Here is a 14155-nt window from a genome sequence, read left to right as displayed (position 1 = left end):
ATCATGAGCTTAGAAAGCCTGGGCAAGAAAAGCAAAACAGTAATTATGTATCACTGCCTTCCCCTTCCAAATGAGGGCAAATAAGTAACATGATCATGTGATGTTCTTTTTGACTCTTGCAATGCTGCTTGCATTGGTGAGGATGCCCAGGTGACCATAGCAGTTAAAAAGCAGTTACTTTGCCAGTGAAAACTTCCAGCATCTCAAACATCCCTTGTTGCTTCGCAGATTGAACCAATCTTTTCTGGTCAAATTTCTGGGAATGTTATCTCCTTACCTTATTTGATTTCTTAACATCTGAAGTTTCAGTGCAGGTATGTTTATGTGTTACGTGATACATAAATGTGTTACGTTTGCTTGCTTTGCTCTCAACATTGCATGCAGTCAGTGGCCAGTTTTGTTCAGACAAACATATCTAGATGGTTTTCTGTTTGCAGTTGTGGTTCTGTGTGTAACCCGGAGGGTGAGCTGTGCTAGCTCTGTATCCAGGTGGGCAGATCTCTGCTGACCCATCACTTTTTTCCATCATGTATTGTGAGGCCACATTTCACAGTGCTAGCTAATACCTCGTTACTTTCCCAATAGGCAATTAACTGTCCAAAACACGCTACAGAGAAGTTACTAACTAGACAGAGGTATGTAACAGTAGTTGGGCTCAGAGAAGAAGAAGAATTACTGTTAAGTTCAAGCTAATGCACCATTCATTAGCATTTTGAATGGCCTGGAATAGTGATGTTGATGCTATGATAGTTGGCTTTCCAACTTAAGTAGTCATTTTTGATCCAGGTTACTAGTAAATGGCAAGGTCTTTTGGGCCTTGTCATTAAAGATGAAGACAGGCTGAGAGAGTTGGGGTTGTTCAGCCTGGAGAAGAGAAGGCTCTGGGGACACCTTATAGTGGCCTTTCAATATTTAGAGGGCTTATAAGAAAGATGGGGGCAGACTTTTTCATAGGTCCTGTAGTGATAGGACAAGGGGTAATGGTTTTAAACTGAAAGAGGGTGGATTTAGATTAGAGATGAGGAAGAAATTCTTCCCCGTGAGGGCAGCGAGGCGCTGGCCCAGGCTGCCCGGAGCAGCTGTGGGTGCCCCATCCCTGGCAGTGTCCCAGGCCAGGCTGGACGGGGCTGGGGGCAACCTGGGCTATGGCAGGTGTCCCTGCCCCTGGCGGGGGGGTGGAACTGGGGGGGCTTTAGGGTCCCTTCCAACCCGAACTGTTCTGTGATTCCATGAAAAAAGTGGGTTTAATTCAAAGCGGCAGGTGCTCCCAGTCAGAGTTCGGCAGCCTGTTGCAAACCCATCTGCACCAGCAGCTTTGGCGAATCAGTAGCAAGCGAAGTGCAGGCACACAGGTACACGTTCATTTCTGTCGTCTCTGCTTCAAGAGCAATAACCTGCAGGGAAACAGGCAGCTGTTAAAAACAGAGACTGAAGCTGCAGAAGGCTTACCGGGGTTCAGAGCTTCTGCAGAGGTTTAGGAGTAAGGGGTTACGTGGAGGCAAAACAGTACTCCTCAGAAATCACCTTTGGGTTGCTATAGGGTCCCTACAGCAAAAACAAGAACTTGCGTAGTTACATTCTGCAAAAAAACCAGCATGGCTTGCAGCAAAGCTGTTCTATAAGCTTCCTGTGAGAGGAGGGTATAGCTCGTGCTTTTTGAAGTGGCATGTACCAATGCAGCCAGAGTTTGAGCCTGTGCACCCTGAAGTTAATGCAATTTCTGTCTTGGCCAGCGAGGGAAGCAGTGACAAGGATGGGGCCCTTCCTGCTGCTTGAGAAGTTGCTCATCTTTAGCTAAAAGACATTTCAATGCAAGATGCTAAATTGCTATTTAATTATATAATGCAAGACTGCCCAAGGCAGACGCCTACAAGGCCTTTTGGTGCCTTTAGATGTAAGATGTGGATTTTTTCTTGTGGGCTGACCAAGTTCCTACTTGAGGAAACAGCAGATTTTGAAGAAAAAGTGAATGGGGCAGCCTGCATCTCTTAGATCTATTGTTTCAGGCTCTCTGCATGCTCAGGAAGACATCAGTTATACATGAGTCACTTCTGACTTTTCTCTAAATCCACAAAACTCTGAAATGCGATACGTTTTAGTGAATCCTTGGACTCTGATCTCATCATGAAACTCAAGGCACTGAAGGCTGCTTATGTTTTACTTTGGCCTGGACCAAGACTATACAAGATAGCATACCAACAATCAAACAGTAAAGCCTGTGCCCTGAAGAATTTACAGTCCAAATTAACAGGCTTTAAAGATGAGAACCTTTACTCAAGTAAGAATTCTTGGGTTTGTACCTGTTGTAGCTTTGGCCTTGCCTTTAGCGTGTGTAGGTTGAACTGGGCTGCATCTATGTAGATGCAGTTTGTGCCTCATCTCGGGTGGATGCCAGCCCTTACCTCCCTAGGACTGAAGCACCGGTCTAAGACTTTGGGGGCCTCAATTCTTCAAACCAGTTCTCCATAATGGCCTTCCTGTGACCGCCAATGCCTGGAGCAGTGAGGAGAAGGTATCTTTTAAGCGCTGAACCCCCACACTCTTTCTGTAAGGACGGTGGGGCATCCTTGCTTCTTAAGACTCTCATGATAAAAACATCTGCAGTGGCAAAGAACTGCGTGGATGCTGCAGGAGAGTCTGAAACGCTGGTGACGGATGGGTAGTCTGCTTTTAATAGGGAATGAAGTGATCCCTAACCAGGCTCGATTTGAGTTCACTTGCAGCAGCAGAGGAGCCTGTGTTTCGCTGCTGTGTGATGAGAAGAAAAGTTCAGCAGTACAATGGGAAATACTTTACTGAGCCAACTTTGTTCAGAAGTAATTAAAAATGAGGTCTTTCTATTCTCTGCGCAGCCTGATGTCCTCGCTTGTCATGTGGTTCAGTGCATTCTTTCCAGCTCCTTTCATGGCACAAACAAGTTAGGATGTTGTTACTGCACACCCCTCTTTTTGAGGGTTCAGCGGGGAAAGATGCTGAACAGCTCTGGAGGCTGGTCGGTGTGAGCAAACCCCGCTCCACCCTCATGGCAGCCGGGAGGGTGTGGGATCCAGCAGCGACCACCCTAGGTGTCACATCACGGACGTGAGCTTCCCAGGGCAATTTGGCCCTTCCTCCTATCCTCGCTCATGGGAGAGATGCGAAGAGAAAACAGTATCGGATGAATGGAGCCTCTACCAGATCCACGAGACTTGAGAACATGGGTCACTTTGGAGGGGTTTTTCTTTTGTTGAATGATATTAGTCACAGCGTGGTGTGTGGCACAGAGCAGTGAGGCAACATTGTAATCTGCTAACAATAAAAGCGAGGTGGCTAACTGCCACTCAGTGCTGAAAACTATACAATAATTAGGGTTTTCCTTCAGACAGCTACGTCCATGCATTTCCTGGAACAAGGACAAGGCCACACAGCTTCAATACACCGAAGACAACAGCGGGTAAACAAGTCCATGTTGCTGTGTAGTCTTCTGAGTGACAGGACTCAGAGATTGTTTGTTTCCATGGAGAGAGAAAAGAAAAAAAAGTATCTCCTCATCAGGGTAGGGAGGGAGGAGAGCCCTCCCCTGGGCCCCGCAGCCAGGCCCCCTTCCACCATCTCCATGCACATCAGTCCCTGGTCCCACCCCCCAGAAAGCAGGCCTTAAGGACAGAGGCTTTATCCCATTATCTCTGGAGACCAATAAAATATCGTAGAAAAGGGACGGTTAAATACTATCTTCAAGTCATGTCTGGGTTATTTTTTTTTTTTATGATTTCATCGTCTTTTGCTGCTCCAAAGGGAGAAACAAATGTTTTCTAGGGGCATGTTTCCATTGAAAAATCTAGCACTGGGGCTGTGTCTGCCTCCACAACTGCAGCAAGAGGTGAGGAGCTGGGAGAAAAGCATGTGCTGGGATTTCTCTCATTCCGGTTCCTCAGAAGGAACAGCCCCGTGCAGCAGTTCTGGCTTTAGAGGAAACATCTGTGGCTGTAGCCACGTTATTCAGGCAAACATACCCCTCCGTGAGGTAGGCTGTTGTGTACAAATGCTTTTATTTCCTCATTGCCATCTATTAAAGATTATCTCCCTACAAGAAAAGTGCACCATTTCCCATGTTTTCATGTGTAATGTCTGTGATGTCTGCTGTAAACATCATGAAATGTTTGCCTGCTCCTACACTGACATAGGTATAAAAGTCACTGCTTTTCATCTTTCAAAGCACTGCAGAAATGTTTAGGGTCGTGTATCCTGCCATTGTTCTGGGCTGGGCATCCCACTGAAGTCACTGGGAGAAATGAGTTCAGGATACGGACCTATCTAGTCAATCTTTACATGGCCCCAGTAACATCCACGTTTTACAGATGGGAAAATGAGGAAGGCGGAGATGGCTCCTGATAGACTAGATGCAAATGGCAATTCCAACCACTTTGGAAAACAACTGGAGGGAACAGACTAGAAACTCATCAAAAATAAAAATAAAAATAAAAATAAAAATAAAAATAAAAATAAAAATAAAAATAAAAATAAAAATAAAAATAAAAAATAAAATCCCATAGCATGGTAGCCTTTGGACTTTTCTATGTGACAGGTACCTGATGTCCCAGATGGGCACCTTGTTGCTGCTTCCCAATGGAGAGCCGCAGTGTTGTGGTTGCTGCCTCCACGCGCAGGTCAGCCCTGCTGTGGCTGGGAACGATTCTGCCCATCCTGCTCCACAAGCGCCTTCCAGTCAGGGCACCCAGCACAAGCCTTTTCCCAGCCCAGGGACAAACCACAGCTCTCTTGCCCTGTGAGACCAGACATGCGAGAGAAATAGATAATTTTTTCCAAACACGCCTCCTCCCCAGGTCTAGCTAGTCACATACATGTGTTACAGTCCAGCCATCCCATGCAGGAACACATGGAGCTAGACCAGGGTGACTTTCTTCCTTTAAGGAATAAGGCAAACATATGGGATCGTTAGTGGGAGAAGAAAAAAGGGGGCACAGAAAGAAGGGAAACATGAAATGCTGCAAAAGCTTCTACGTTTCTAGGCATTAGTGTATCCATTGCTGCCACTCCTTAGTATTTTTAAGTGAATAATTAGTCAGACAAGAGTAACACTTACATTTTTCCAGAGGGATATCATGTTTTCGGAGTCTTTCCAGGCACCTGCACTGCTCAGACTCTGCAGCATAGTGTTTCCATCTCTCTGAAGGCGGCGATTGCTCGGGTAGCTGGTCTGCAGCGGCTTTTCTTGACCACAGAGGAACACCATTGCTATGGCAAGTGAACTCTTGGTACTGTAAGTCCCTGCAAAACTTTCCAGGCCATGTCATCTTGCTTTCCCAGGTGTGTTTGCTTATTTTTTCAGTAATTAGCCTGAGGCTGGGCTGAGCCGCAGAACTGCCTTTTTGCACCACTTTGGGTTTTTCAACTCCTGCTGCTTTAAGTAAAGAAACGCCTATGTTCAGGCTCACACCCATGTAAGAGCCACTGAAGTAAAGTGGCACTGCCAGTGTCCCCGCATCTCTTTCCATGATCAGGTAGAGATGCTTTGTCCTCTAGAATTGTCATTTGCTCTTTGCTGCTTGTACCAGTGGCCTGCAGGCTTCCTGGGATCTCTCAGAAGACCTGCGAGAAGTGTCCGAGAAGAGGAAATTCATGTTTATGACAAAGTGATTCACCTCAGTGACATTTGCTGAAGGATCTGCATCTCCCTTGCAAAAATTTAGCTCATTTTTAAGATTGGAGTTAAAACATTTATTAGAAGTTTGATGGATCAGAGCAACTATTGATCATGGGAATTGGTCTCAAAGAGCTTTTTGTAAAACTGTGCAAACAGACAAATCCCCAACCCAGAAGCTCAGTAACAGGTTTATTCGTTGCGTTGTCTTTCCTCAGCAATATTCTGATGTTAAGTTCTTATCGGGTAGGATGGATACTGACGGTGCAAGTTACTTAAAAACCCCTGAGCTGTGGGCCTTCCCTCGCTGATCTGATCTGGTAATTGTTTCTATGAATAACATCAGCCCCTGATTGCAGAGCTGCTGCTAGTGCCCAGGGCACCTCCTGCTCATCGGGGGGTTGGGGGGGTCTCCTTTGGCCAGTCACGCTTACCTGCATCAGATATTTTATCCCCAAGGATGGCTCCCAGTGACAAAGACTTCTTGGCAGGGATATGCAAATGCAAAGCCCACAGGAGCACCCCAGCACTGTCTTGTCCTGAGGAGATCAGTGTCAGGCAGCAGCTACGCTCGTAAATATGCATGGAAAGGGAACAGATGTTCAGGTGTGGTCTTCCAAAAGCTTTTCAGTGACATAGAAATCCAAGTCCCCTTTTCAAAAGTGACAAGAACTGTGGCTCGGATGCCCTGTTGTACACAGGTCCCAGACTTCTGGTTTTGAGGGAGAAATCAGGCATCCAATTGTTCTGATGGATCTGAGCCTTTGCCTGCTAAGAAGTTGGTACCAAAATCAGAACTTGGCCTTCCAAATCCTGCTTAAGATTCAAGGTGTCTGTTCCCCTCAGTTAAGGCTCCAGGGTACCCAGTTTTCTGCTACTCTGGGTAACCAACCCCACCTGAGAGCATCATGGGCCGAGTGTCGGCATTTATGGGCTACTTCATGCTATGCCATGCCAAATAGCCCCCTCTGTCCCTCCCGGGCACTGATCAGAAGCATCCCATAAACCAGTTTGGTGTGGCATGTTCAGTCACCACTATCACGATGCTACATCTGAAGGTGTGATAAAGGAACGTTCACCTTCAGAGCTCCGGATGCCAGAAGCCGGGGGCGGAGGGAAGGGGGGGGGCAAAAAGAAAAAAAAAAGTAAAATAAAGCAAACCTTTAACACCCAACCCTTGGAGAAAAGGTCAGAAATCCCCAGAACCGGCCAGGTTTTAAGCCCAAATTGGGGGAACCCGCGGCGGGGCGGGGAGCGGGGGCGAGGCGCGGGGGGGGGGGCGGTGGTTCCGGTCCCCGACACCAGGTGGCGCTGCCGCCACGGGAACGGCACCGCCCGCCCCCTGCCGGGGCGCCCCCCACCCCGGCCCCGCTCCCCCCGCGGGGTCCCCCCGGCCCCGCCCCGAGAGCCCCCCCCCGGCATCCCTGCCAGGATGCTGCCCCCAAAAAACGAGCCGCAGACCGCCCCGACGCCCCCCGGCGATGTGCGTGTCCCCCCGGGGGGGCCCAGCCGCGTCTCTCCTGTCACAGCGGTGGGCGCTCCTGCTCTGGGGTCCCTGCGTGACCCCACGCCCCTCAAGCGTGTCCCCACGCGGGACCATCCATGCGCCCCTCATCCACATGCCTGGGGACACAAGCCGGGGGGAGGGTGACAGGGTGGCGGCAGATGCGTGGTGGCCCTGCGAGGGTGGTGGACGTGCCGGGAGGAGCAGAGGGAAGGGTCGAGGTCCCCAACTCCTGGCCATGGCAGGGCACGGCCGGGGCACAGCTCGCCTGTGAACCCCTGGTCCCCTGAGCCAGGGGTTCGCTTTGCATCAAACCCAGCTGGAGACACCAGGCCCTGTTTCTCGTCATGCTTCAAAATCTCAGCCCTGTAGAAAACTCATGGGCCTGCATCTGCAATGAGACCTTTCCTCCAGGAGAAATCCAAAGCCCCAAGGAAAAGGTGGGGGTGTAGCACCCACAGACTGGGAAGCGGGTGCCGAGGAGCAGCGAGCGGGTTGCTGGTACCCAACGCAGCCACAGCAGCTGACCATGCTCAGATCTGGGCCGTTACGTGAGCAAATACCACATTTCTGAGCAAGCCCATGTCTCATCTCCTGTTACAGGGCTCCAACAGCATTTCTGAGCAGGCTTCTCTCCTCGCCTCCCACCAGAGCCCAAACCAACCCTGCAAACACAGGCGCGGAGCCTGCATAAAGGCACCGTTTGTGATAGCGGCTGGGGGTTTTGCCATCCTCTGGGACAATACATGCAGGGGAAAAAATCAAGTTTGTCTTGTGCAGAAGGGCTGGGGGCAGGAGCCTGCGGGGTTTCATCCTCTCCTCCCTGGTGGAGGTGTCTGAGATGGAGAGCTGTCTGTTTAGACTGCGCTCACTGGCTTGAGGAATATGTGGCGTCCGTGGTATGCGGTGGCTCTGTTTTTCCAGGTTTAGGAACCGATGGGAGGGAGGAAAATAAATCATGTACACCTTTGTTGGGGACCAGATATCAACCCCCTTCAAGCTGGACCTCAGGCTTGCAAGGTACCTGCTCTGCCCTTTCCAGCCTGGCGGAGACCAGGCTGTGAAGGCACCAGTCCTGCACACAAACGAGCAAGTCCAAAATTAATCTGAAGGATGAAAACGAGCCTTAGGAGCAACAGCAAGATTTCAAGGAAGGAAGAACCACTTGGCAAAGACTGAACTCCTAACCCTGGGCCTTTATCTCAGCCACACCTAGCGCAGTTATGTGCTTCAGGAGCAAAACCCTCAGTCCTCAGCTGGTATATGAAAAGGATGGCAACAACACAGCTCACCTCCAACGGGGACGGGCAGCAGTGCAGACGATGGAAAACAAAATCCACCCGTAAAGGCATAAAAACAAGGAAACCCCCATAAATACTGCAGGCTGCTTGCCACTACAGACCAACTCTCAAAAAAAAAAAAAAACCAAATCCAAAACCCCTCTCCTCCCCCCCAAAAGAACCCCAAAACAACAACAAAAAAACTCTCTGAGAGGCCTCCACCAACTCTGTTAAAGCCTTTCCCACCTGCTTAAATTAAAAGAATAATTAAGCTGTTGTTGTTACCAGCTAACTTTGCTTTTAATTAAGCTGATCACACACAGCTGGGCTAAATAGTGTACAGTAACCTAATTTCCCTATATAAAGACAGAAATACACAGCCAACTAATCAGATTAATTCACACGCTGTTTTGTATGTGTATATTCATAGTATGAGTGTTGATATAGATATACTGGCCCATGGGTTAAAGCAAAATTTCCTGGGTATGGTGGTACCCTCATTTAGGATCAAATAAACCCAAACTTTGCAAGGAAAAAACTACTTTTTTTTTCCAGTCCCCGCTGCCTGCTGTCCCCTCGCTGCGGATTTATCCCACAGCATGGGATGGTGATGGTGCAGGAGATGATCTGCTTAATTTTTATTATTATTATTATTTTTCACGCAGGGGAAGGAGCCGCGGGAACTCGCAGCGCCGTGCCGTTCTCAGCGGAGGTTCCACGGGTGGAGCACGGCGGGGATCCGCGGGGATGCGCGGCTCGGGCTGCCCCAAAAATGCCCGTGTCCCTCCCGGGGTGGGGGGGGGGGGAAAAGGAGGCACAGGCTCCGTCCCCGCTGTATTTTCTCCAAGAAACAGGCAAAGAGCCGTGAAACACCGCCTTTCGCTTTCTCCTTGGGGGGAACAACGTGAAATAATAATAACCGTAAAAAGATAAAAATAAAAACCGTCTCCGGTTTTTCTTCCCTCCTCCTTTCGTTACCCGCATTTTAAATATCCCCGGCGCGGGAGGACCCCTCGGAAGCCGCAGCCGAACCCCAAAAAGGGCCCTTTGGAGCCTGCACCGAGGCAGGGAACTGAGGCACCGACCGCGGGAGGTTTGCGGGGCCGGGCCGGGCGTCCCGCGCAGTGCGGAGCGCTCCGCGCAGCTCGGCGGAGTTCACACACTCCTCAGATATAATTACGCGTGTTACACCGCATGCTCGTTTATTTGATGCTCATACAATCGTGAAGCCCATGTACAAATAACATACATGTTTTATTTCGGTTCGATTTTTTTTTCCTTTGGGGACAAAACGTACACAAAAGGGCAGGGCGAAAAAAATACCCCCATAATTACAATTTTATACAGTGCAGAAAGAATTAAAATAGGTGTCACCGAACTGTACAAAGACAGGGCGAAAAAAAAACCATAGAAAGGGGAGGGAGGGGAATAATCCTTCATTATATATATATTTCTATAAAAACATATGGAGGATTGTCTTTACAGAGACCATGATCGGTTTAAAATTTACAAAGGTTAACTAAAAAAAAAAATCTATATGGCAAATATTGCCAACAGAGATTCACCGATTTAATACTGATCAACTGAGACTACTCGTGTCTCGATTATTAGCAACAACAAAAAAAATATGTAGAATAAATAACAGAATGAGCATGGCTGTCTCTTGTCAAAGTGCCTTATTCTCTCTGCATAGGGTCTGATCCTGCAGTCTTTATGCAGGCAAAAAAAAAATTAATAGCTAAAAGGAAAAAATCCCTCTGACAGATTTCTGCCCCCTGGGTGTTTGCCGGAAAAAAAAAAAAAAAAAATTTCTCCTAAGAAGGGGCTCGAAGTGAGACGGGACCGACGGGGCTGGGGCGGGGGACCCCGGTGTCGGGCCTGCTCCTGCTCGCGGTGCAGCGCGGAGGGGACCGCGGGCGCAGGATGCGCCGGCTTTGGGGTCGGGGTCCTTTCCAGCACATCCCCCCCCATCCCCAGCCCGATCCGGCTGTCCGCCTACCAACCGTGATGGCGACACTGCTCAATGCCAATTACAAAACTGAATTAGTAATTTAATTTTATCTTCCCCCCCCCCCCCCCTTTTTTAAAGAAGCATCAAAACCTCAGTTGTCAGACTCTTCACCCAAACTCGCCGTCAGGGTTCTCAGGGCGGAGAGGGGGCTGCTTTTGCTTTCTTCTCAACCCAGCCCCAAGCGAAGAAGCAGAAGAAGGCAGAGACCGTCGGTGACTCAGGCCCGTGGTGGCGGCCGGGCCCGGCCGATGCTCAGCTGCGGGCAGGCTCAGCCCCGGGGCCGCACGCCCCGTCCCCTGCCGCTCCCCGGGGCGCCTGTCTATACCTCCCGAACAAAGCCAGTCTGCAGAGACCCCCCCCATTCCATCGAGAAGGTCCTGGAGGGGGGGGGGCTCGGTGCCCGGGTCAGGCCTTGCCGGCCCCAGGAGGTGTTTTTTCCGCCCCGTATCACATAACGCACGGCTTGATGTCCTGGTATGTCACTTGTTGGTGGTAATAGGAGCCGCTGCCCGCTGAATGCATGGAGGAGGAGGCCATGGCGTTGAAAGAGAAGACGAATTCCTTTCTGTCGCACATGCTCGGAGACTGGGAGTGATACCGCGGGATGCCTGCGGGACGGGGGGGGGGGGGGGGAAGATAGTCAGCCATGGGAATTACATTTAGTAGAGGAGGTTGAGCGCGGAGGGGGCGAGAAAAGAGAAAGCCGCCGTCTGGGGTAAAATAAATAAATAAACAAACAAATAAATAACCAGCCCACCCAGCCCCCGCGGCCCCCGGGTGTCAGCGCGGAACTGGGTGTATTTTTGCACGCACACAAGCACCCGGGCACCGCCGGGGCTCCGCGGGCGCGGACAGGTGCGGTGGCAGAACCCCGCGGCCGCGGGCGCTCCCTGTCCGGCCTAGGGGCGCTCCGAGCAGCCGGGGTCCGGCCGCGCCGGGTTTAGGGCTTTGCTGCCCGTTCTGCGCCCTCGGAGGTGCCCGGTGCTTTTCCCACCGCCTCCGCCCGGGCGCAACATCCGCGGGGTGCGGAGCGGGGGGGAAAGCGCCTTCGTGCAGCGGGGCCGGCGGCAGAGCCCGGGCGGGGAGGCCCAAACGGCACCGGAGCGGGGCCGCTGCCGCTGCTGCCGCCGCCACCCCGGGGCACAAACCCCAGGTGAACGCGGGTGCGACGGGGCGCGGTGCTCGCCCGGGACCCGCGCTGCCGCCACTCCGCCGCCCGCAATTCCGCTGTTAATCCGGAGCGTTTCGGTGAAGGCCGCGAGCGGGCCCGGTGGCTCCTCGGGAGGGATTTTTCCTCCGTTTTCCCGCGGATGCGGGCGTGCTCCCCCGGAGCCGGGCCCGCACGGTGCCCGCCGGCGGGTGCTGACCCCCGGTGCTGGGCCCGGGCTCGGCTGCTCCCCACCGGCCGCCTGACGCTTCTGCCCCGCTTCGCTTTGCCATTTCTGCCCCGCTAACGCTCCGTTTCACACCCGCCTCTGCCAGGCGCTTCCCGCTCCCCCGAAAGGCCCGGGGTGATGTGCAGGGACCCCCCCAAACCTGTCCCTTCGCCCCACCACGGCCCCCAGGGCTATCCCCGCGCCCCGAGGTGAACGCGGGCGGCAGGACGAAGCCCAGCGCTGCCCTCGGCCCTCCCCAGGCCTCCTCCCAGCCCAAGCACCGCGACCCCCTTCCGAGAGCCGGGGCACGGCCACCCCCGGCAGCTCCATCCCCGGGCCGGGGCTGGGGGGCGCGGGGGGCCCGGGCCACCGACAGCCGCAGGGGCGGAGGAGCGGAGGGCGGGGGGGGGCGATGGGCCGGGAAAGCGCAACCCCGAGCGGAGTTGCCGGCGGGCCGTGGGGTGCGGACAGCGGACATTCCCCCTTTCCTCCCTCGGGGTCCCGGCGGAGGCGTGAGACCCCCCGGGCCTCGCCTTCCCGCAGCTCCCGCCCTGCCGGAGCCCACCGGCTCTAGGCCCAGGGCTGCCCCAGCGGCGGAGCAGCCGCCCCCGGGGAGCGGAGCCCCGGCCCGGCGGTCCCCAGACCCGCAGCGGCGGCGAGCCCCGACGGCCTCCCGGTTGCCCCCGGGAGGGGAGGCGGGGAACGGGGGTCTCCTCCCGGGGAGCGCACGGCCGCTGCCCACGGAGCGGCTGGGCCGGGACCCACGCGTGTCCGCGGCCGTCGCGGTGTGTCCCACGCGTGTCCGCGCCTTACCTTGCAGCTCGGCGGTGTTGTGGCTGTTCTGGTGCAGGTAGGACTGGTCGAGGGAGTGCGTGGAAAGGCTGGAGGAGAGCGGGTTGGCCGTGGGGTTGCAGGGCGAGAGGGGCTGCTGCTTGATGTAGGACGCGCCCGTGTTCAAGGCCGCCGAGGCGGAGGGAGCCCACGCCGAGGCCGAGCTGGAGTAAACCGAGTGGGGCTCCATCACGCCGCCGCCGGCGAGCAGCGGGGAGGCGGGCACGGAGCTCTCGTGGTGCGGGTACTCCCCCGCCGAGGAGCCGGTACAGCTGCCCATGTAGGAGTGCCCACCGTTGGCGGGCAGGTGGGGCACGGAGTGTCCCGCCAGGCCCATCCCCTCCACGTTGCTGGACAAATGCCCGTTCATCATCCCCAAGCCCCCTTCGAGGGAGAGGCTGTTGGGGGGGCAGGAGAGCCCGCCGGCCGAGCCCTGGAAGCCGTAGCTCTCGGGGAGGTGGTTGAAGCTGAGCCCGTTCATCATGCTGTACATGGGCTTCAGCGCCTGGCATTTCCTCCTGAAGCCGCGGGGCCGGCGGCGAAAGGAGCCCTCCTCGAACATGAACTCGCTGGCCGGGTCGATGGTCCAGTAGTGGCCCTTGCCCGGGCGGCCCAGCCCCTTGGGCAGCTTGATGAAGCACTCGTTGAGCGAGAGGTTGTGGCGCACCGAGTTTTTCCATCCCTGGTAGGAGCCGCGGAAGAAGGGGAAGCGGCTCTGCAAGAACTGGTAGATCTCGCTGAGGGTCAGCCGCTTGGAGGGCGAGCTCTGGATGGCCATGACGATGAGGGCGATGTAGGAATAAGGCGGTTTCTCCGGCCGCCGGATCCCCGCGTTAGTCTTCTTCGCCTTGGGACCGCCGCTGCCCGGGCCGCCGCCGCTCCCCGGAGCGCTGCCGGCCGCCCCGCCGGGCGCCGCGGAGGCGGCGTCCATGGCCGAGCTCTGCGGCTGCTTCTCGGCCACGGAGGACATGGGGCCGTAGCTGCTCTGCACCGGAGGAGGAGGGGGCTGAGAGGACAGAGCCTGCTGCGCTTCTGCAGTCATCTACGGCCAGGTCCGCGGCGGCCAGCCCCGGCCCTCCTCCGCCACCCTCCCCCAGGCGCCCCCCCAAAAGGCCACGCTGCCGGGGGCTCGCCGCCGCTCACCCCCCACCCCCCCACCCCCCCGGCCTCCTCCCGGCCCCCCGGCGGGGTTTCTCTCCACCGGGAGACTTCACCCCTCCGCGGATAAACAAATGGAAGCGACGCCGACACCCCCCCCCCCCTCCGCTTTCCCTCCTCCTCCCACTTTATCCCTAAATCCGAGCCCGGCTGCAGAAGGCGAGCGAGAGGCGGAGGGTCGGGAGGAGGGGGGTGCGCAGGGAGGCGGGATGGGGGGGCGGGTGGAAGCGATCTGAGCTCGGCTGCTGCGAGAGAGAAGCCGGCGGCCGCCGCCTGCGCCTGCCCCGCTGCCCCTCGGCGGGCCGGGCTCCGCCGCCGCCGTGCCCCCCCGCCCCGCCCCGGCTCTAGCTGGGC

General features: G+C 54.8%; 1 protein-coding gene across 1 annotated transcript; it reads right to left on the bottom strand.

The window, feature by feature from the left end:
• Window positions 1–9601: 9601 nt before the first annotated feature.
• On the bottom strand, window positions 9602–13732 carry FOXF1 (forkhead box F1). Its single transcript, XM_037409579.1, has 2 exons — window positions 12626–13732; window positions 9602–11044 (listed from the first exon to the last, which is right to left on the bottom strand). The coding sequence occupies exons 1-2, from the start codon at window positions 13683–13685 to the stop codon at window positions 10884–10886; spliced, it is 1221 nt and encodes a 406-aa protein (XP_037265476.1). The 5' UTR covers window positions 13686–13732; the 3' UTR covers window positions 9602–10883.
• Window positions 13733–14155: the final 423 nt, after the last annotated feature.

The sequence above is a fragment of the Falco rusticolus genome, chromosome 15 (assembly GCF_015220075.1).
Source record: "Falco rusticolus isolate bFalRus1 chromosome 15, bFalRus1.pri, whole genome shotgun sequence".
NCBI classification, from domain to species: Eukaryota; Metazoa; Chordata; class Aves; order Falconiformes; family Falconidae; genus Falco; species Falco rusticolus.
The sequence above is the reverse complement of the archived record's forward strand: the minus strand, read 5'-3'. Positions and strand labels throughout refer to the sequence as shown.